Source organism: Helianthus annuus, chromosome 17, assembly GCF_002127325.2.
Source record: "Helianthus annuus cultivar XRQ/B chromosome 17, HanXRQr2.0-SUNRISE, whole genome shotgun sequence".
NCBI lineage: Eukaryota > Viridiplantae > Streptophyta > Magnoliopsida > Asterales > Asteraceae > Helianthus > Helianthus annuus.
Window position 1 is genome coordinate 92,632,835 of NC_035449.2, and position 17,039 is coordinate 92,649,873.

General features: G+C 40.2%; 3 protein-coding genes across 3 annotated transcripts; all 3 read left to right on the top strand.

Moving 5' to 3' along the window:
• The first annotated feature begins 5,450 nt into the window (after positions 1–5,450).
• LOC110924471 (uncharacterized protein DDB_G0284459-like) lies at positions 5,451–6,650 on the top strand. The gene has a single exon (XM_022168474.1). The coding sequence runs from the start codon at positions 5,451–5,453 to the stop codon at positions 6,648–6,650; it is 1,200 nt and encodes a 399-aa protein (XP_022024166.1).
• An 89-nt stretch (positions 6,651–6,739) lies between these two features.
• Positions 6,740–7,708, top strand: LOC110924472 (kinesin-related protein 4-like). Its single transcript, XM_022168475.1, has one exon. It carries the CDS (start codon positions 6,740–6,742, stop codon positions 7,706–7,708), a length of 969 nt encoding a protein of 322 aa, XP_022024167.1.
• A 3,412-nt stretch (positions 7,709–11,120) lies between these two features.
• Positions 11,121–12,239, top strand: LOC110924473. Its single transcript, XM_022168476.1, has one exon. It carries the CDS (start codon positions 11,121–11,123, stop codon positions 12,237–12,239), a length of 1,119 nt encoding a protein of 372 aa, XP_022024168.1.
• Positions 12,240–17,039: the final 4,800 nt, after the last annotated feature.

Below are 17,039 nucleotides of genomic sequence, written 5' to 3' on the forward strand. Positions count from 1 at the left end.
TGCTTTGATATTGGTATACTCATTTAGTATCCTTTGACCTGAGATACATATTAGAACTTCCGTTTACCAAGGATTATTCTTCGATTACTGTCAACCGCTGTCGCGTAACTGCCAGTCATAAAGGCTTTAATTGGGAATAGTTCTGAAGTTCAGTGGGAGTTGTATGTAGTCGATATGGGATTCTGTACTCTTACATGATATGTAACAGTTAGACATTGTGGCGCCCTCGTTGATTCAAACTAGTGAATTACCCAAACTTACTGTGTGTTTGTTCGGACCACTTTGACTCTTGATCGAGAACAATAATAATTGAACACCATATGAGAATGAATTTAATCCATGTCTCATTGATTCAATTTATGTCTTTTACAGAAAGGATGAATGACAAAAATTACCATAAGTCTATCTTCTTGCAATAGTAAGTTGTTACTAATGGCAAGTTGTTTTGGTTAATGACTTTAAATTGTCATACCTTGTTGGGGGCAGCCATGTGCAGCTAGAGCGCCGCTGACTGTCTGCGTTGAGGATTTTATCGAAGGCCGTCCAAGTGGGAGATTGTTAGATTTATATGTACGGGTTCGATAAGTCAACGCTGCTGACCGAGCTATGACCCGTAAGAGTTACACCTTGGGCAACGAACATTAAATCTACTTAACTTGGTTAACTGGTGACCAGGAACAATTAACGGAATGAAATATATAATTATCTAGAATAATTATATATTCACGAGAAACAGGATTTATTATTTATAAGGGTTATAAATAATATATCGTTTAATTACTTATTTAATTAAACTTTGTTTTTCGGGTTTCGTATCGCATTTGGGCTTGTACTAGTTGGGCATTGTAAGGCCGAAAGATAATTAGTGATAGTTATTAGGGTTTATGAGATAAAACCTAATTACCTAATATATATATATATATATATATATATATATATATATATATATATATATAGTATATATCCTAATTGTCTAACACACAAAAAAAATATAACAACTACTACAACAGTAGCCGTCAAAAGAGAAAAAGGTTTTCACCTTTTCGGATCCAACTCCAAAAGTAAAAAGGGGTTTTTGCTTTTGTGGTTCTTTCAACAAGTGCCGCCACCATCATCTCCGGTGCCGCCACGAGATGCCTCGCTCTTCGTTTGTGTTCGTATACTAGCATCCGTTCGTTGTACCTCGGTGTCTCACACGGTTATTATTAACCAAAAGGGTATAACTTTTCTCATCGGTAGATTAATTACTTCATGTATCGTATTTGCATGTTTGTAACCATGATCCTGTTTGGTTCACTTTTGGTGTTGATTATTTATATTTATTCCGCTGCGTTTTATTAATTATATATTTAGTTAATAAAATATGTCAAACCCGTTTTGATAAAAATAAAATTGACACCACTGAATCCCAACATGAATCTACTCCAACATCAACCCCCTTGGCTCAAAATCACGGAATCTGTCCCGATGAGAGTGGAGAGAAAGTGGACGAGACGTATTACCGGTCGATAATTGGATCTTTGATGTATCTTACTGCTTCCCGCCCGGACATCATGTATCCGACATGTTTATGCGCCCGTTATCAGTCTAGCCCAAGACAGTCACACCTGACGATTGTGAAACGCATTTACGGTATTTGAAAGGCTGCCCAAGCACCGGCTTGTGGTATCCTAAATCCGGTGACTTCTCTCTCACAGGTTATGCTGATTCGGACTTTGGTAGCTACAAGCAAAATGCTAAGTCCACCACTCCAGGCTATCAGTTCTTCGGAACTAGATTAGTCACTTGGCAGTGCAAGAAACAAATCTCAGTAGTGCTCTCTACATGCGAGGCTGAATACGTTTCGGCCTCGAGCTGTTGCTCTCAGATCCTTTGGATCCAACAGCAGATGCGAGACTTTGGTTTGCAGTTCTTGGACACGCCTATATTTGTGGACAATGAGACAGCGATAAACATAACAAAAAGCCCAGTTCACCGTTCTAAAACAAAGCATATTGAAATCCGACATCATTTCATCCGTGATTGTCACGAGAAGAAATTGATTCGCATTGAACATATACACACCGATGAACAGAGGGCTCATTTTTACACCAAACCGTTTGACAAAAAGAGATTTAACTATCTTTCGAAATTAAATGGGTTAAAAAAATTGCTTTTTGGGAGGGTTGTTGAATGTGAAGCCGAGGAGGACGGCGATCTGATATGATCCACGTCATGTTGTCAAAGTTTTTGTACAGTTTATTTTCTGCATTTGATAAAAACAAAAATACAAAAATATGTCTTTGGTTTTAGGGGGAGAAAGTTTGCAGAAAAATACAAAAACATGATAAAATTTCAAAATACAAACACAGTAGAAAATCTGAAAAATCCAAAAACATTGAAAAACTGAAAAAGAGTTTGTGTAAAAAGGGGAAATGATAGTACATTAGCTAGACAGATACAGTACGCAAAAGATATGAAAAGTTAAAAATGTGTTAAGCAGTCTTGCAAATGATGTGTCGATAGGTTTTTACACATTTAGTAGATTTGTTTGGGATATAAACATAAAAACTATAACTTGCTTTTACGTGGGGAACATCTCCAGGATATATAGGTAACCCCTGAAATCTCGTTTGAAAGATCCTATTTCTGACATACTAGGTCTTTGTACGTGATGATATCTGGGGTATTATACCAGGACTTCTGATTTTGCAGAAGCAATAGCCTAGTCCTCGCATAATACTCTGTATGAATCTCCGCCTAATACCTTCGAGCGAATTAACATGTTCTAGCATGTTTAGCTCGTCACTACCTTCTCTTCTACCCATTCCATTTGGGAGAAGTGTCTAATATATAGGAAAAGACACCCCTCAACATAAAAAATGATGAAACATTGCAAAATGCTAATCATGTGCTGATGTAAAAAAGATTCCGAAAGGGAACCCACCGAAAGTCGAGCCATCATCTCTCTGTACGAACGGAAGTTCTAACCTGAGCTCTCATGGTCTTGCATTCACCCAATTACAGATATCATTAGTGTACATTCACCTGTAAGACTGAATATAGTGGTCTGGATACGGGAGTATATTCTGAGGTGGTACACACGTAAAAGTCAAGTCATTAAAACACTAAATGCGTATCCTGAACATATTGAAAAATTGTGTGAAATTTAAGAGGATCAGTATATCGACAATCAAAGCGAATTGTTTAATACTGTGTATGAAATAAAAGCTTAACGGTACGTGTATCTTGTCGGAAGCTGATTTGATCCCCTAAAACACTCACCAAAAAATATTGTATGTACAGTTTGTTGCTTATCAAAAACTCAAAAAGATTGTCTGTTTGTTTAGCATTTTATAAAATCCAAAAAGATTTGCATTTCATCTTATTTTCGACAATGGACGTTGGGGAACAGATGATCAAAGTTTTGCATGTTGAACAAGTTTGGATCATGAGGGTTGGGTAAGCAGAAGTTTGAAAAAGTGATTGGTAATTGCTTAAAAGTTTAAAACTTCATTAATTTGAACTAAAAATCGGTTTCAGAAAATCAGCATCTTCATAAAATAGTCAGCCAAGGTCATTAACTTGGACTTGGCAGGCTAAACAGTTGACCAAGGTCATTAACTTGGACTTGGTTAACTGGGTGTGACGGTAAAATATCAAAAAGTTAAAAAAATTGAAAAATTTTGAAAAATTGCCATTTCAAACGAAATGACTATTTCGCACGAAATAGTCATTCCGCTTGAAATGTGATTTCGCTTGAAACTGCCATAATACTCATTTCGCATGAAATGAGTATGTCTATAAATACTAGTGGTATTTCGCTTGAACTCATCAGTTGTTTCATTTCGCTTCAAAGTTCTTGTCAGTGGAGATTTCACGCGAAACCACAGTTTACATCGATTCTTGTCGAATTCTTGCCTAATTGTTGTTTGTAATTGTGGTTTAAGTTGGTTTACACAACTTAAATCATGGGAAAGGTATGATTTGATCTGATTTGAACCTGTTATGACGATTTGTTTGAACGACGATGTACTGATGATTGGGACTTAGATCTAGGGTTTGTCTGTGGGTAATAATGAATAAAAATCATACCCATGAACTTGGAATGTGTTGTAGATCCTGTTTAGGGTTTGAATTTGATTGTTTCGTATGAAGTCGGTAGATCTAGAAGTTTGAACTTAGATCTAGGGTGTTGTTGTGGACGAAAATGAATAAAAAACATACCCACATGCTCGGAATTCACTAAAGAACAAACCCAGAGAATCAATTTTAGCATCTGATCATGATTGTAATGTTGCCATTTTCAAACGAAACGACGGGCTATTTCGCACGAAATAGCACACTGATAAAAGTGTCTATTTCGCACGAAATAGCTATTTTGTTTAAAGTTGATTTCGTACGAAATAGTCTATTTCGTTTGAAGTTGATTTCATACGAAGTCAGGCTATTCCGTTTGAAATATCATTCCGTTTCAAACTGTGATTTCACTCCAAACTGTTATTTCGCATGAGATGAGATTTCGTTTGAACTGATTCATTTCGTATGAAATGTGATTTTGTTTGAAGTGATTTCGTTTGAATGAAGTGTTTTGTAGAAAAATATTCTAAGTGTTTGATTGGTTTGTATGTTGTTGTTTTTCAGGCTTCGAATGTGCTATTTGATCCACTACACAACATTTGTTGTGTTTACGGTAAGGAGATACCAAAGATGGCTGAATTCACAGGGATTCTGGAGTTCATGGAAAGATTGCCGATTCAGAAGGCTCTAGCAAATCAACATCTTGTATTTCGGTCACACATTGAAAGATTCTGGAAAAACGCAACGTATGACGAAGAACACAAAATCATAAATTCAATTATGAGCTTGAATGAAGAAGACAAACCAATCATTATCACAGAACAGTTAGTACGTGAGGTGATAAACTTTCCTGATGACGAAAATTCTCCGACAATGTTCCCTGAAAAGATGGTGAAGGGTTGTATGCTGCGGATGGGTTACAATCGCCCACTGAACAAAGCAAATTATCTGAAGTCATGTTTTCCAAAGATTTACAAGTTTCTTATACATTCAGTGCTGCATGCTCTCAGTCACAGGAAGGGAGGTTACGATGTGATGAGGGACTATCAAATGAACATGGTGATAGCTCTTGTGTTGAATAATAAGTATAACTTTTCAAAGATTGTATTTCACTACATGGTAGAGAATATTACTTCAAAGAGCAAAACTTGGATTTATCCCAGATTTGTACAGATGATGTTAGACCATGTGTATCATGATTTGGAGAGAGATGAAAAGAATGATTTGTTGGTGCAGTTCCACATGGTAATGAAATGCTGAAAGTACTGGCAAGATATCACAAAAATCATCCGGAGCCAAAGACAAAAGCTGAATTCTTTGGTTTCATCAAAGACAAAAATTATGTTGATCTAGATCCGGTTGATCATCAAAGATGGAGAAATGGCGAGGAAATGAAAGAAGCAAGTTATGCAACAAAGTTGAAAAAACTTGCTAAGTTTAAAGAAACTCGAAACGAATGGTTTGTGAAAGAGGAAAAGAAAAAGAAGAGCAGGAAGAGAACTCCTAAAGTGCAAAAAGAGGAGGGTTCATCTTCTCAACCACAGAAAAAGCATCAAAAGAAAAGTGTTGAGACTATGCTTGTTGATGAATCAGAGGAAGAAGATGAAGCTGAAGCTGAAGATGAAGCTGAAGCGAAAGATAAAGCTGTAGATGAAGGTGATGTTGAAGAAGATCAAGTCTATTTATCTCCTGAATCTGATCAACTGTTGAAAAATCTTAAAGCAAGTTTCAAAGCAGCCAAAGTAGCTGGTGACGATAATGGTGGCGATAGTTCATCAAGCTCCTCATCTGAAGAAGATATTGATGAAACTGAACGTGCTGAAAGAATTAGAGCTGAGATTGAGAAAGAGAAACAACTAAAGAGAAAGAGGAGAGAAGAAAAAGAGGATGATTTGTACAATCCATCTCCTGAACATGTTATAGAATCTCAAACGCCTCCATCATCTGGTGGAAGGAAGAAAGCCAGTGCAAGAAAGCATGTGATGTCTCCTAAAGCAACAAGAAGAAAGTTGGTTGTTAAGATACCAAAACCAAAACCATCTACACCACCAAAACAACCTAGTCCACCACCATCACCTCCACCACAAATTGAACAACATGTATCACCACCACCACATCAATCACCACCACATCTATCACCACCACATCAAACACCAATCCAAGAACAACCTGTTTTCACTTCACAGCAGATCTTTCAAACACCACCATCTACACAACCACCTGTTAAAACCACACCTGGATCTTCTGGATATAGAGATTTTCCTCATATTCCATTGAATATTCATCTGGATGATATTGGTGATTTTAACTTTGCAAGTGATGAGCAAGTAAGAAGGTTGGAAAAGAAAGTTGAAGAAGTGTTGGTTGAAAACAAGAAGTTGGTAGATCGTGAGAAGAGACTTGAAAAGCGTCTAAAGTCTGTGGAAGCTGAAAATTCTTCATTGATTAAGAAAGTTGAAACTGATCAGGTTGAAATTGATATTATGAAAGTAAAAATTGCACAGTTGGAAGATGAGAGAGCTGCTAATGCGAGAAATGAACATGAAATGCATATGATAAACAAGGTGAGCAGAACAAGTATTTCAAGTTGAAGAATAAAGAATTAGAAGCTGCTAATGCGAGAAATGAACATGAAATGCATATGATAAACAAGGTGTTAGAAAATTTGCTTGGTAAATCTATGGAGCAAAAGTTTGAAGAAATTGAAGTTGAGGAAGTTAGAGCTCGACGTCAAGCTACAATTGATGCTGAAATGGAAAATAAGGGTAAAAGTGTTGAAGGTTCTTCAGAAGTTACTGAAAGGGCGATTGTTCCATCTGTTGTTTCTGAATCACCTGTTCAGAATCCTCGCCCTATATCTGCAGTTTCTTGTATTTTTGAAGAAGATGTGTTAATTGATGATGTTATTGATGATGAGGAAGAAGTCGAGGAGGATGATGATGAAGAGGATGATAATGAAGACAAGACAGATGATGCAGACGATGTATTTTCTGCGAGTAGTCATAGTGATGATGATGATGACGATGGTCAATGTGGTACAGGTGTTAAAGTCACTGAAGCATCAAATGAACAGAATGTTGATGATTATCTTCACGATGATGTGAATGAAGAACCTGAAAGTGCAAAAGGTGAGGGGGAGAACGTTGATGATCAGAACGTTGATAAAAGAGAAAAGTTGATATTGCGTCTAGAGCCTGAAGTTGAGGAAGGAGAAATCAGGCATACTTACACCATGAATGATATTATCGAGATGACGCGTATTGATGATCCTAATTTCAAGTTTTACTTTGAAGAAGAGTTGAATGCATTTGATATGAATCAACAACCCGAGTATCAGTACAAGTATGTTGAGGAAGCTGATATTTATGATAGGGTTGAGGTTGAAGACTGCAGCGATGAAGAAAACGTGAATGTAGATACTTCTAACTTTCCTAATCTCGTTGAATTTTTTAGTCTAGAGAACGTAGATGAGTTGAGAAGGAAAGTTGCTGAATGTCTGAAAGATAAGAACTTTGATGGTACGACGAAAGATGCACAGCGTGAAGAACGCAAGAAGTGGTTTAGAAAGAGTACTGAAAGAAAGTTCAAAAGGCCACTGAAATTTTATAAAAGAAATAGAGATTTTTCACTTGGTGACATTATCAGCTAGGGATTCTTACCACAAGTGAATGTGTATGCAATTAGAAGAGAATTTGGAGTACAGTATTTTGAATATATTCAGGATATCATGTCCCTACCTTGGTGGGATGTTGAAGAGTTGTCAAAAGTTAGAACTCTGGATTATCCTGTAAGAAAGCATGATGTACCCATCTGGGGTTTGATGAAATTTGAAGCCTTCAGAGAATTCAAACAGTGGAAACCTCACTACCCGAAGAAAGTGAAGAGGGTAGATCCAGTGACTGGAAATAAAGAAACGATCTTGCATGTGAAGAAGCCTAGAGTTATAAAGAACATTCCAGTACCGAAAATGGAGCAAGATTTTCATAAGGGGTTCTTGTATTGGGTATACAGTTGTTTGTCGACTGAAGCTGTAATCACCTACTGAAGGGGTAAGGTCCCAAAAACCTCATAAAAAGGATTTGAGACCATACCACAAACTGGCCTTTCAACCTTTTAACCTTGCGCGGCCGTGCATTGGTCTTACAAAAGGGAGAAAGTAATCAGCAATTTATAGTCGCGCGCCCAAAGGAAAGCATAAAATCCTTGCGCCTTCTTCCATTAGCAAAGGATTAAAATCCTGAAGATCAATACTTCCGCCCAAATATCCAAACTTGGATATTATTTTGCCCAGACTTGGGATTTATACATCTGTGTCCACACAGTAAGGTGTCACACTAGATTACAGCAGTAATCCTCTAGAAAGAATATGATCGTGCACCACCCAGACGGTTACAACCGTCTGGACACGTGTCATTACCACAGGCATCCCTGAAACCACAACGAAAGCATGCAATTAAAGAATGATCTCCACTTAATCACTTTCCACGTGGCAATCCCCCAGCCATAGATCAAACCACGATCCGTGTGCATTCACATCGGATCGAGGCAACTTGACGTGGGATCAAAGAACCTAACGGAAGAAAATATAACCGCTACGGCGTTAGCATCTTCGTCATCTTTTCAATAACAGGTTTTCCCTCCCAAACTCCAGGTTATAAATACGAGAACTGTTCAGGTATAAACTCAGATCACACTCACTTCTCAAATACTTTCTCTTCTCCATTACCAATACTTATTCTCACACCGGAGTCGGGTCAAGGAGAGAACCCTCTTCTCCCCATGGCGAGGCTAACGGTGCTCTTTTTTTGCAGAATCACCGGAGAAGAAGTTCAGCAGCAACTGAATCAACCGAGAGAGAGCTAACCCTTTTATGCGGATTCAAACCCCCTAGATATTTCGGTTCCGACCATTTATCTAGTGTTTCTTCATTGGCGCCCACCGTTTTATCAGTTTTTCTAGTTTCTACCTCGTTTCGATTCAGTTCATTCCATTTTTCTGTTTTTGCACATGGCAGAAAATTCGTCTTCTCACCGGCAACCTGGTCCTCGACCAAAAGTCGGAAACAATTTCCAAATAGAAGGATCCCCAGAACATTGGGTTAACAGATGCCAAGCTGCTTTAGACACAATCGTTATGCAAATCGCTAGATCTGATTTCCCAAACATCAGATCTGGAAAAGAAATCAATAATACAGAATTGGACCCACCAACACCACGTTGGGGGGACATCCAATCCAGCCAATCCAGAGATAGCAGTTATCAGAAACAAATACACATGGTTCAAGGAGGTCTGTCACGAAGACCAAATAAACGAAACTATGATCAACATTGGAGAGAACAGCAAGTCGTGTTCCCTGTTGTTCCTGGGGGCCCTCAGGAAGAACGACCAGTGATTATCACTGGTATTTTCGGTCATTACCGAACGGACTATATGTTCATAGATCCAGGAAGCTCGATGGACATCATATACGAACAGTGCTTTAAACAGCTCGATTCAGAAGATAAAGCACGTTTAGAACCGGTCGATTTTCCCCTCACCGGATTCTGTAATGAAGCTGTATTCCCATTAGGGCAAATCGCTTTCCCGGTGACTTTATCAAATGGCAAACATTCACGAACAGTTACAGTCAATTTCATGGTCATGCCAGCAACATCACGTCATGATGTTTTGCTCGGAAGAAGGTCACAAAGAGAATTCAGCATGATCACTTCCATTCCACATGCTGCTTGTGGATTTCCGACAGAAACCGGAGTTGCAATTCTCAATTCAAGCAAAGAAGTTATGTCTGTGGACGATGAACCACCAGCAAAGGTAGTCAAATCTTCGGCACCAAACGAACCAGAGAAATGGGTTCTGAACAACGAATACCCAGAGCAGACCATTCTGCTAGGACAAGCCATTTCACCAGCAACACGCATACAACTGAAAGAGTTGTTGTCTAACAACAAAGATATATTTTCCTGGTGCCCAGCAGACATGACTGGAGTTCCACGCGACATCGCGCAACATTGTCTAAACATCAAACCATCAGTAGAACCTGTTGCTCAGGGGAGGCGCAGCTTCAGTGAAGAAAAAGCAAAAGCAATGGACGAGCAAGTGACAGAGTTACTCAATGCGGGAATCTTGCGCGAAGTGAAATACCATACATGGGTTGCCAACCCAGTGATGGTACAAAAACATAGCGGCGGGTGGAGAATGTGTGTCGACTTCAAGGACCTAAACAAAGCATGCCCCAAAGATTGCTACGCGCTCCCAGAGATAGACAAAAAAGTCGACTCTCTAGCATCATTCAGATGGAAATGCTTTCTCGAGTGTTATAAGGGTTATCACCAGGTCCAGATGAAAAAAGAAGACGAAGACAAAACCGCGTTCCGCACAGATAAAGGCATCTACTGCTACACAAAAATGTCGTTTGGCTTGCGCAAAGCAGGCGCAACTTATCAACGCCTAATGGACACAGTCTTCAGCGGGGATATTGGCAAAACTGTCGAAGTATACATGGATGACCTCGTCATCATGAGCCATGAAGAGGAGACAATGCTCAACAATATCCAGCGCACGTTCGATTCCTTACGTAGCGTGAACTTAAAACTTAACCCGACAAAATGCTCCTTCGGCATGGAAGAAGGAAAATTTTTGGGTTCATAGTTACAAGAGACGGCTTTAAGGTTAATCCAGAAAAAGTGCAGGCTATCCAGCTAATGCCATCACCTGCAACAGTCAAAGAAATGCAAAGGCTCGCCGGGCGATTAGCAGCTCTAAACAGATTCTTGGCTAATCATGCGGCAAAATCTTATCCATTTATCAGTACGCTGCAAAACTGCGGAAAGAAAACTCCTTTTCAATGGACGCCTGAAGCAGAAGCAGGATTCAAGCAAATGAAAGAATGTTTAATTCAGCTGCCAACACTGACCGCGCCAAAAGAAAAAGAACCGTTAATCTTATATCTGTCAGCCGCGGAAGTAGCGGTAGGCGCAATATTAATGGTAGAACGGGAAAATATCTAGACTCCAATCTACTATATCAGCAAAATGCTCACTGGCCCCGAAACTCGTTACTCAATGATAGCTAAATTGGTTCTAGGACTAATACACGCATCCAGACGCTTGCGCAGGTACTTCTCAGGCCATGTCATCACAGTTCTCACGAATTATCATTTAGGCCAAATCTTGTCAAAACCTGATGTGGCGGGAAGATTAGCTAAATGGGCCATTGAGTTGGGAGGCTACAACATTTTTTACAGACCAAGACCAGCAATCAAAGGGCAAGTTCTAGCAGACTTCGCCACTGAAGTTCCCATCGATAAAATACAAGAATGTGAGGCAATCCAGAACCCAACACCTGTTTTCGACGACAAGGTCTGGACCTTACACACAGATGGTGCTTCCAATGATGATGGAGCAGGAGCAGGCCTCCGATTAGTCAGTCCGGATAATCACGAACTTACATATGCCATACGCTTAGATTTCCAAAGTACCAACAATGAAGCAGAATACGAAGCATTTTTAGCAGGTCTCCGTCTAGCACTCAAAATGGGGGCAAGAAACCTTGAAGCCAACGTTGACTCAAAGCTAGTAGCCGAACAAGTTAACGGTCGTTATGATGCGAAAGGGGAAGCTATGGCGTTAAACCTTGAACAAGCGCGGATGTTAATCAGCCAATTTCAAACATTCAAAGTTAATCACATAAACAGAAGTGAGAACAAGGACGCTGACGCGCTAAGCAAGTTAGCTGCTACCAGCTTTAAGCACTTAGCAAAGGAGGTACGCATAGAGGTATTATCCAACCCTTCCATTCATCTCAAGCAAGTAAGCGTCATAGAAATGGGAGATCCATCCTGGATGTCTCCAACTATCTTGTACCTTCAACACGGAAAACTTCCGGAAGGAAAGGCAGAAGCTCGAAAAATACAACACAAAGCAATAAATTACGAGATGGCAGATGGCGTCCTTTATCGAAAATCATTCATGGATCCATTACTACGCTGTGTTGATAAAACAGACACCCAATACCTAGTCAGAGAAATCCACGAGGGATTATGCGGGATACACGCGGGACCGCGCATGGTCGTGGCAAAAATAATGAACGCCGGATACTACTGGCCAGGAATGCACATGGACGCAGTTGATCTATTAAGAAGATGCGAGGCATGTCAACGCCACGCACCAAAGACATTCTGACCCAAAAATCCGCTAATTCCCGTTACTTCCGCCTGGCCATTCCAACAGTGGGGCATCGATCTTGTTGGCCCATTTCCTGACGCGCCGGGTGCAGTAAAATTCATCATCGTCACGGTGGATTACTTCACAAAATGGGTGGAAGCTAAAGCTTTGGCCTCAACAACAGCAATGGTAATCCGCAAATTTATATGGGAACATATCATTTGCATATTTGGATTACCATTGCGCATTATTTCCGACAATGGTACAAACTTCGCCGCAGAAGATCTTCAAAAATGGTTCAAAGAAATGAAGATCGAGCACAACTTTGCCTCCGTTGCGCATCCTCAAGCGAACGGTCAGGTAGAAAGCGTAAACAAACAAATCGTTGACGGCATAAAAGCGCGACTTGGGACAGCGCGCAGAGGGTGGGTTGACGAACTTCCCAGCATCCTCTGGGCGCATCGAACAATGCCAAAGACTAGCACCGGCGAAACTCCGTTCAGTCTAGTCTATGGGTCTGAGGCCGTCATTCCAGCTGAGATAGGTTTACCGTCACCGCGCATGATAGCCATAGAAAAACAGAACAATGAACAAGAGCAAAGAATGGATTTGGATCTTCTAGAAGAGAGGCGCGAGAACGCCGCCATAACGGAAGCAAGGTACAAATCCAAGCTCGAAAAATATTACAATGCGCGCGTTCGTGTTTGCACCTTTGTCCCCGGCGATTTTGTCTTGCGCGACAATGAGGCTTCAAACGCTGAAAAGCCCGGCAAATTAGCGCCAAGATGGGAAGGACCATACGCCATTAACGAGGTCCTAGGCAAGGGGGCATATACCCTAAAAAGGATCGATGGGACCCTAGTCCCTCGCACCTGGAACGCACAACAGTTGCGCAGGTGTTACATATGAACCAAGTCTACAAAAAGTGGAAAGAACATACAGGCAATGTATTTCTTTATTATGTCTTGTATCACAAGCCTTGCGCTCTTATCAATACAAACTAATTTTTACTTCTATCACTGTTTATTACAAATTGCATGTAATTTCTTTGGTTCGCGCGAAAACAATATGGTCAAACATTGTACACCTCATGAACAGTCTAAAACAGGCAAGCTGTTGTGCCTTTTAGACAAACGTTCACACATGAGCACAATACCATCCCTCATTCGCCTTACCTATCCAAAAGCAATTATACACATGCAACATATTGTAATCCACACATACAAGAATTAAACCCTACGGGAGTAGAAGTATATCACAATATACATCATCAAAAAAGTGTAACATAAACACTTAATAAGATCATAGCAATGACCTTCAAAAAATTGTCCGGTACCAAAAACTTACAAAAAGCATCAACAAAAGACGAAAACTGGTCCTAAGGTTAAACACCTAACCAGCATCGGAATCATCATCAACAACAGACACCTGCTCACTCCGACGAATTTCCCGGCGTTGATACACTAACCGGCATTCTCCTTTTTGAAGCATCGGGAACCGAGCCATCAACCCATCGGCATCCAACACAATACTAGCACCAGCAGTAACATCCGTATGCTGAAGAGCCTTGCAGTCAGAATCAACAACCACCGGAGGAACAGGTTTGACCAGATTCTTTACCGGAATAGTAGTGAGTGGCGGTGAACAAGAAAGAAGTATAAGACCTTCAGCAGCTTCATACACCCTAAAAACATCCAGCAAGAGACGAGTATGGTAAGAACGTTTCATCTTTTTTGATAAGAATCAACTAGGAGACAAGGTATCTCGAAAATACATATATATAAAGAGAACTCAACCTCGGGAAAGGAGAAACCTACCCATCATTAACTATCAGAATTACATCACATCCAAACAGCGCTACAGGAACCAGGGTCATTTCCTCATTAATGAAGTCTGACAAGCGCCACTACAAATCTCAAGACCAAAGAGAAAAATACCCACTCTTACTGCCAGTTGACGTCATTACATGTCAGAGCATGATTACAAAGTCACGTTTTTTCCCTTTTCCAACAAAATAAAGCTTCCAAGAGAAGATTTCTTACGTCTTGCGCCCAAAAAGCATTTCCTTCTCATAAGTCCAGTGCTCCACTTATTTGCATAAGTACAACACTAGACTGGGGGGACTTGAAGGGGTAAGGTCCCAAAAACCTCATAAAAAGGATTTGAGACCATACCACAAACTGGCCTTTCAACCTTTTAACCTTGCGCGTCCGCGCATTAGTCTTACAAAAGGGAGAAAGTAATCAACAATTTATAGTCGCGCACCCAAAGGAAAGCATAAAATCCTTGCGCCTTCTTCCATTAGCAAAGGATTAAAATCCTGAAGATCAATACTTCCGCCCAAATATCCAAACTTGGATATTATTTTGCCCAGACTTGGGATTTATACATCTGTGTCCACACAGTAAGGTGTCACACTAGATTACAGCAGTAATCCTCTAGAAAGAATATGATCGTGCACCACCCAGACGGTTACAACCGTCTGGACACGTGTCACTACCACAGGCATCCCTGAAACCACAACGAAAGCATGCAATTAAAGAATGATCTCCACTTAATCACTTTCCACGTGGCAATCCCCCAGCCATAGATCAAACCATGATCCGTGTGCATTCACATCGGATCGAGGCAACTTGACGTGGGATCAAAGAACTTAACGGAAGAAAATATAACCGCTACGGCGTTAGCATCTTCCGTCATCTTTTCAATAACAGGTTTTCCCTCCCAAACTCCAGGTTATAAATACGAGAACTGTTCAGGTATAAACTCAGATCACACTCACTTCTCAAATACTTTCTCTTCTCCATTACCAATAGTTATTCTCACACCGGAGTCGGGTCAAGGAGAGAACCCTCTTCTCCCCTTGGCGAGGCTAACGGTGCTCTTTTTTGCAGAATCACCGGAGAAGAAGTTCGGCAGCAACTGAATCAACCGAGAGAGAGCTAACCCTTTTATGCGGATTCAAACCCCCTAGATATTTCGGTTCCGACCATTTATCTAGTGTTTCTTAACCTACCGAGTTGAAAATGAAGTTAGACACATCTTTGTGTATGATCCTTTATGGTTGGTGATTTGCTTGGCAAAGGATATTGAATGTTTGTTTGTTAACAAGATCGGGTTTAAAGCTGAAGATAAAGACCAGGCTATGCAGTTTCAAAGGCTTGTATCCATCTGTTTCCATAAAGGGATTAATGCTGAAAGTAAATGGTCATCTAAGTGGCGAAAGATTGAAAAAGAGGAAGCGTTGAAGGCTGAGAAGGAAAGAAAAGCTCGTGAAGATAAAGATAACATGCTAAGGCATACAGTTGTGCAAAGAATGGCTGCTGAAGAGAAGTGAAAGGATGATGAGAATGAAAAGCTTAGGAAGTTGTTGCAAAAGAAGCCTAAGCCAAGGGAAGAGAAGTTCAAGTCGCTGTGATACAAGTGCTGAAGACCTGAGTGAAGACTCCGGCAATATCCAAGGGGGAGTTTGTTGGTGCATAATGTCTATAGCCTACGTCTTAAGTCTAGGTCATGTCGATAGCTTGTAACAGGGGTCTAAAGTGTCAAAATGTAAATTTATGTTGTTTTGAAGTGATTTCGCATGAAATAGCATGTGGCTATATCGTATGAAGTCAAATGTAATATTTCGTACGAAATGACACATGGTCATTTTGTGCAAAATCAAATGCCTATATATAGGCTGTCATAGCTTCTCATTTGGTATGAAATCAGTTGTGGTGTAACAAAGTGCTGCCCAATTTTCACCATGTATTCAAGTCAAATATCAATGAGAAGCTTGTTTTAAGTATCATACTCTGTTTCTACACCTTTCTATCATTGATTCTAGGTTGTTTGACTGTTTCCGCCTTTCAAATAGCTTCGTGTTGACTTTGAACGACTCATATAGGTCGCAAAACGATCCTACAACTATTCTTACAAGTTGTTCATGTTTAACCCGTTAAGTCGGTCATCCCTTCGGTAGAGATATGTTCTCAGACCGACACTTTACTATAGAACGAGTAAAGGGCCTGCACGAGCTCAGATTCTATCGGTTTTTGAGTGCAAGAGTGTAAAAGAATGTGGAAGAAAAGTTATGAAAACTTCTTTCAACTCTTTTAATCTTGTGAGGTTTGAAAATGTCTAGATTTAGGTGAAATCGGTGTTTAAACACGTTGAAATCTCTTAGATCTGAGTTGTTCTTTGGTGAAATGAGGTCACACTTTGAAGTTCATGAGAACCCATGATGACATCATCCTAGAATAGCCCAAATCAGTAGATTTCATGGTGGAAAGTTAAGATTTCTTGGTGAAAATGGTGAAAAGTGTGTAAAGATCAAAGAAGTGCAAGATATGAGTTGGAAACTTACAAGAATCGCGAGAAATTGAGAGAAAATAGGGTTGGAACGTGTTGGTCGAACGAGAGCTGTCACATCACATGAATAGTGATGTGACAGGTGCTATTTATAGGTTAGAGGGTGAGAAAGGCGGTGTAAGGAGACGGATCGAAGGGTAGTCCAATTGGATATCCATCCGATCGGATGGTCATCCAGACGAATGACCATTCGATCCGATGGTGTGAGTGGGTTAGTTTCCGACGTTTTGTTTCGCGCTGAGCGTTGCGAGGCGTTGCGAGTAAGCGATGCGATAGTATTAAGCAATAGTTACACAACAACCTAACTAACATACAACATAAAAGTAAACCTTATATTTCGAGTTCGCGATGAGATTGCGTTGCGATAGAGTTGCGATTGCGTTTTCGATTAACCACCAGAAACATAACATAAACATGCACAGGTAACACATAATATAACACACACACGTAAAACGATATCCATAA

What these genes read in the sequence shown, in the direction of transcription:
- LOC110924473 (XM_022168476.1), top strand. Translation starts at nt 11,121, where the DNA reads ATGATAGCTAAATTGGTTCTAGGACTAATACACGCATCCAGACGCTTG.
- LOC110924472 (XM_022168475.1), top strand. Translation starts at nt 6,740, where the DNA reads ATGGAGCAAAAGTTTGAAGAAATTGAAGTTGAGGAAGTTAGAGCTCGA.
- LOC110924471 (XM_022168474.1), top strand. Translation starts at nt 5,451, where the DNA reads ATGAAAGAAGCAAGTTATGCAACAAAGTTGAAAAAACTTGCTAAGTTT.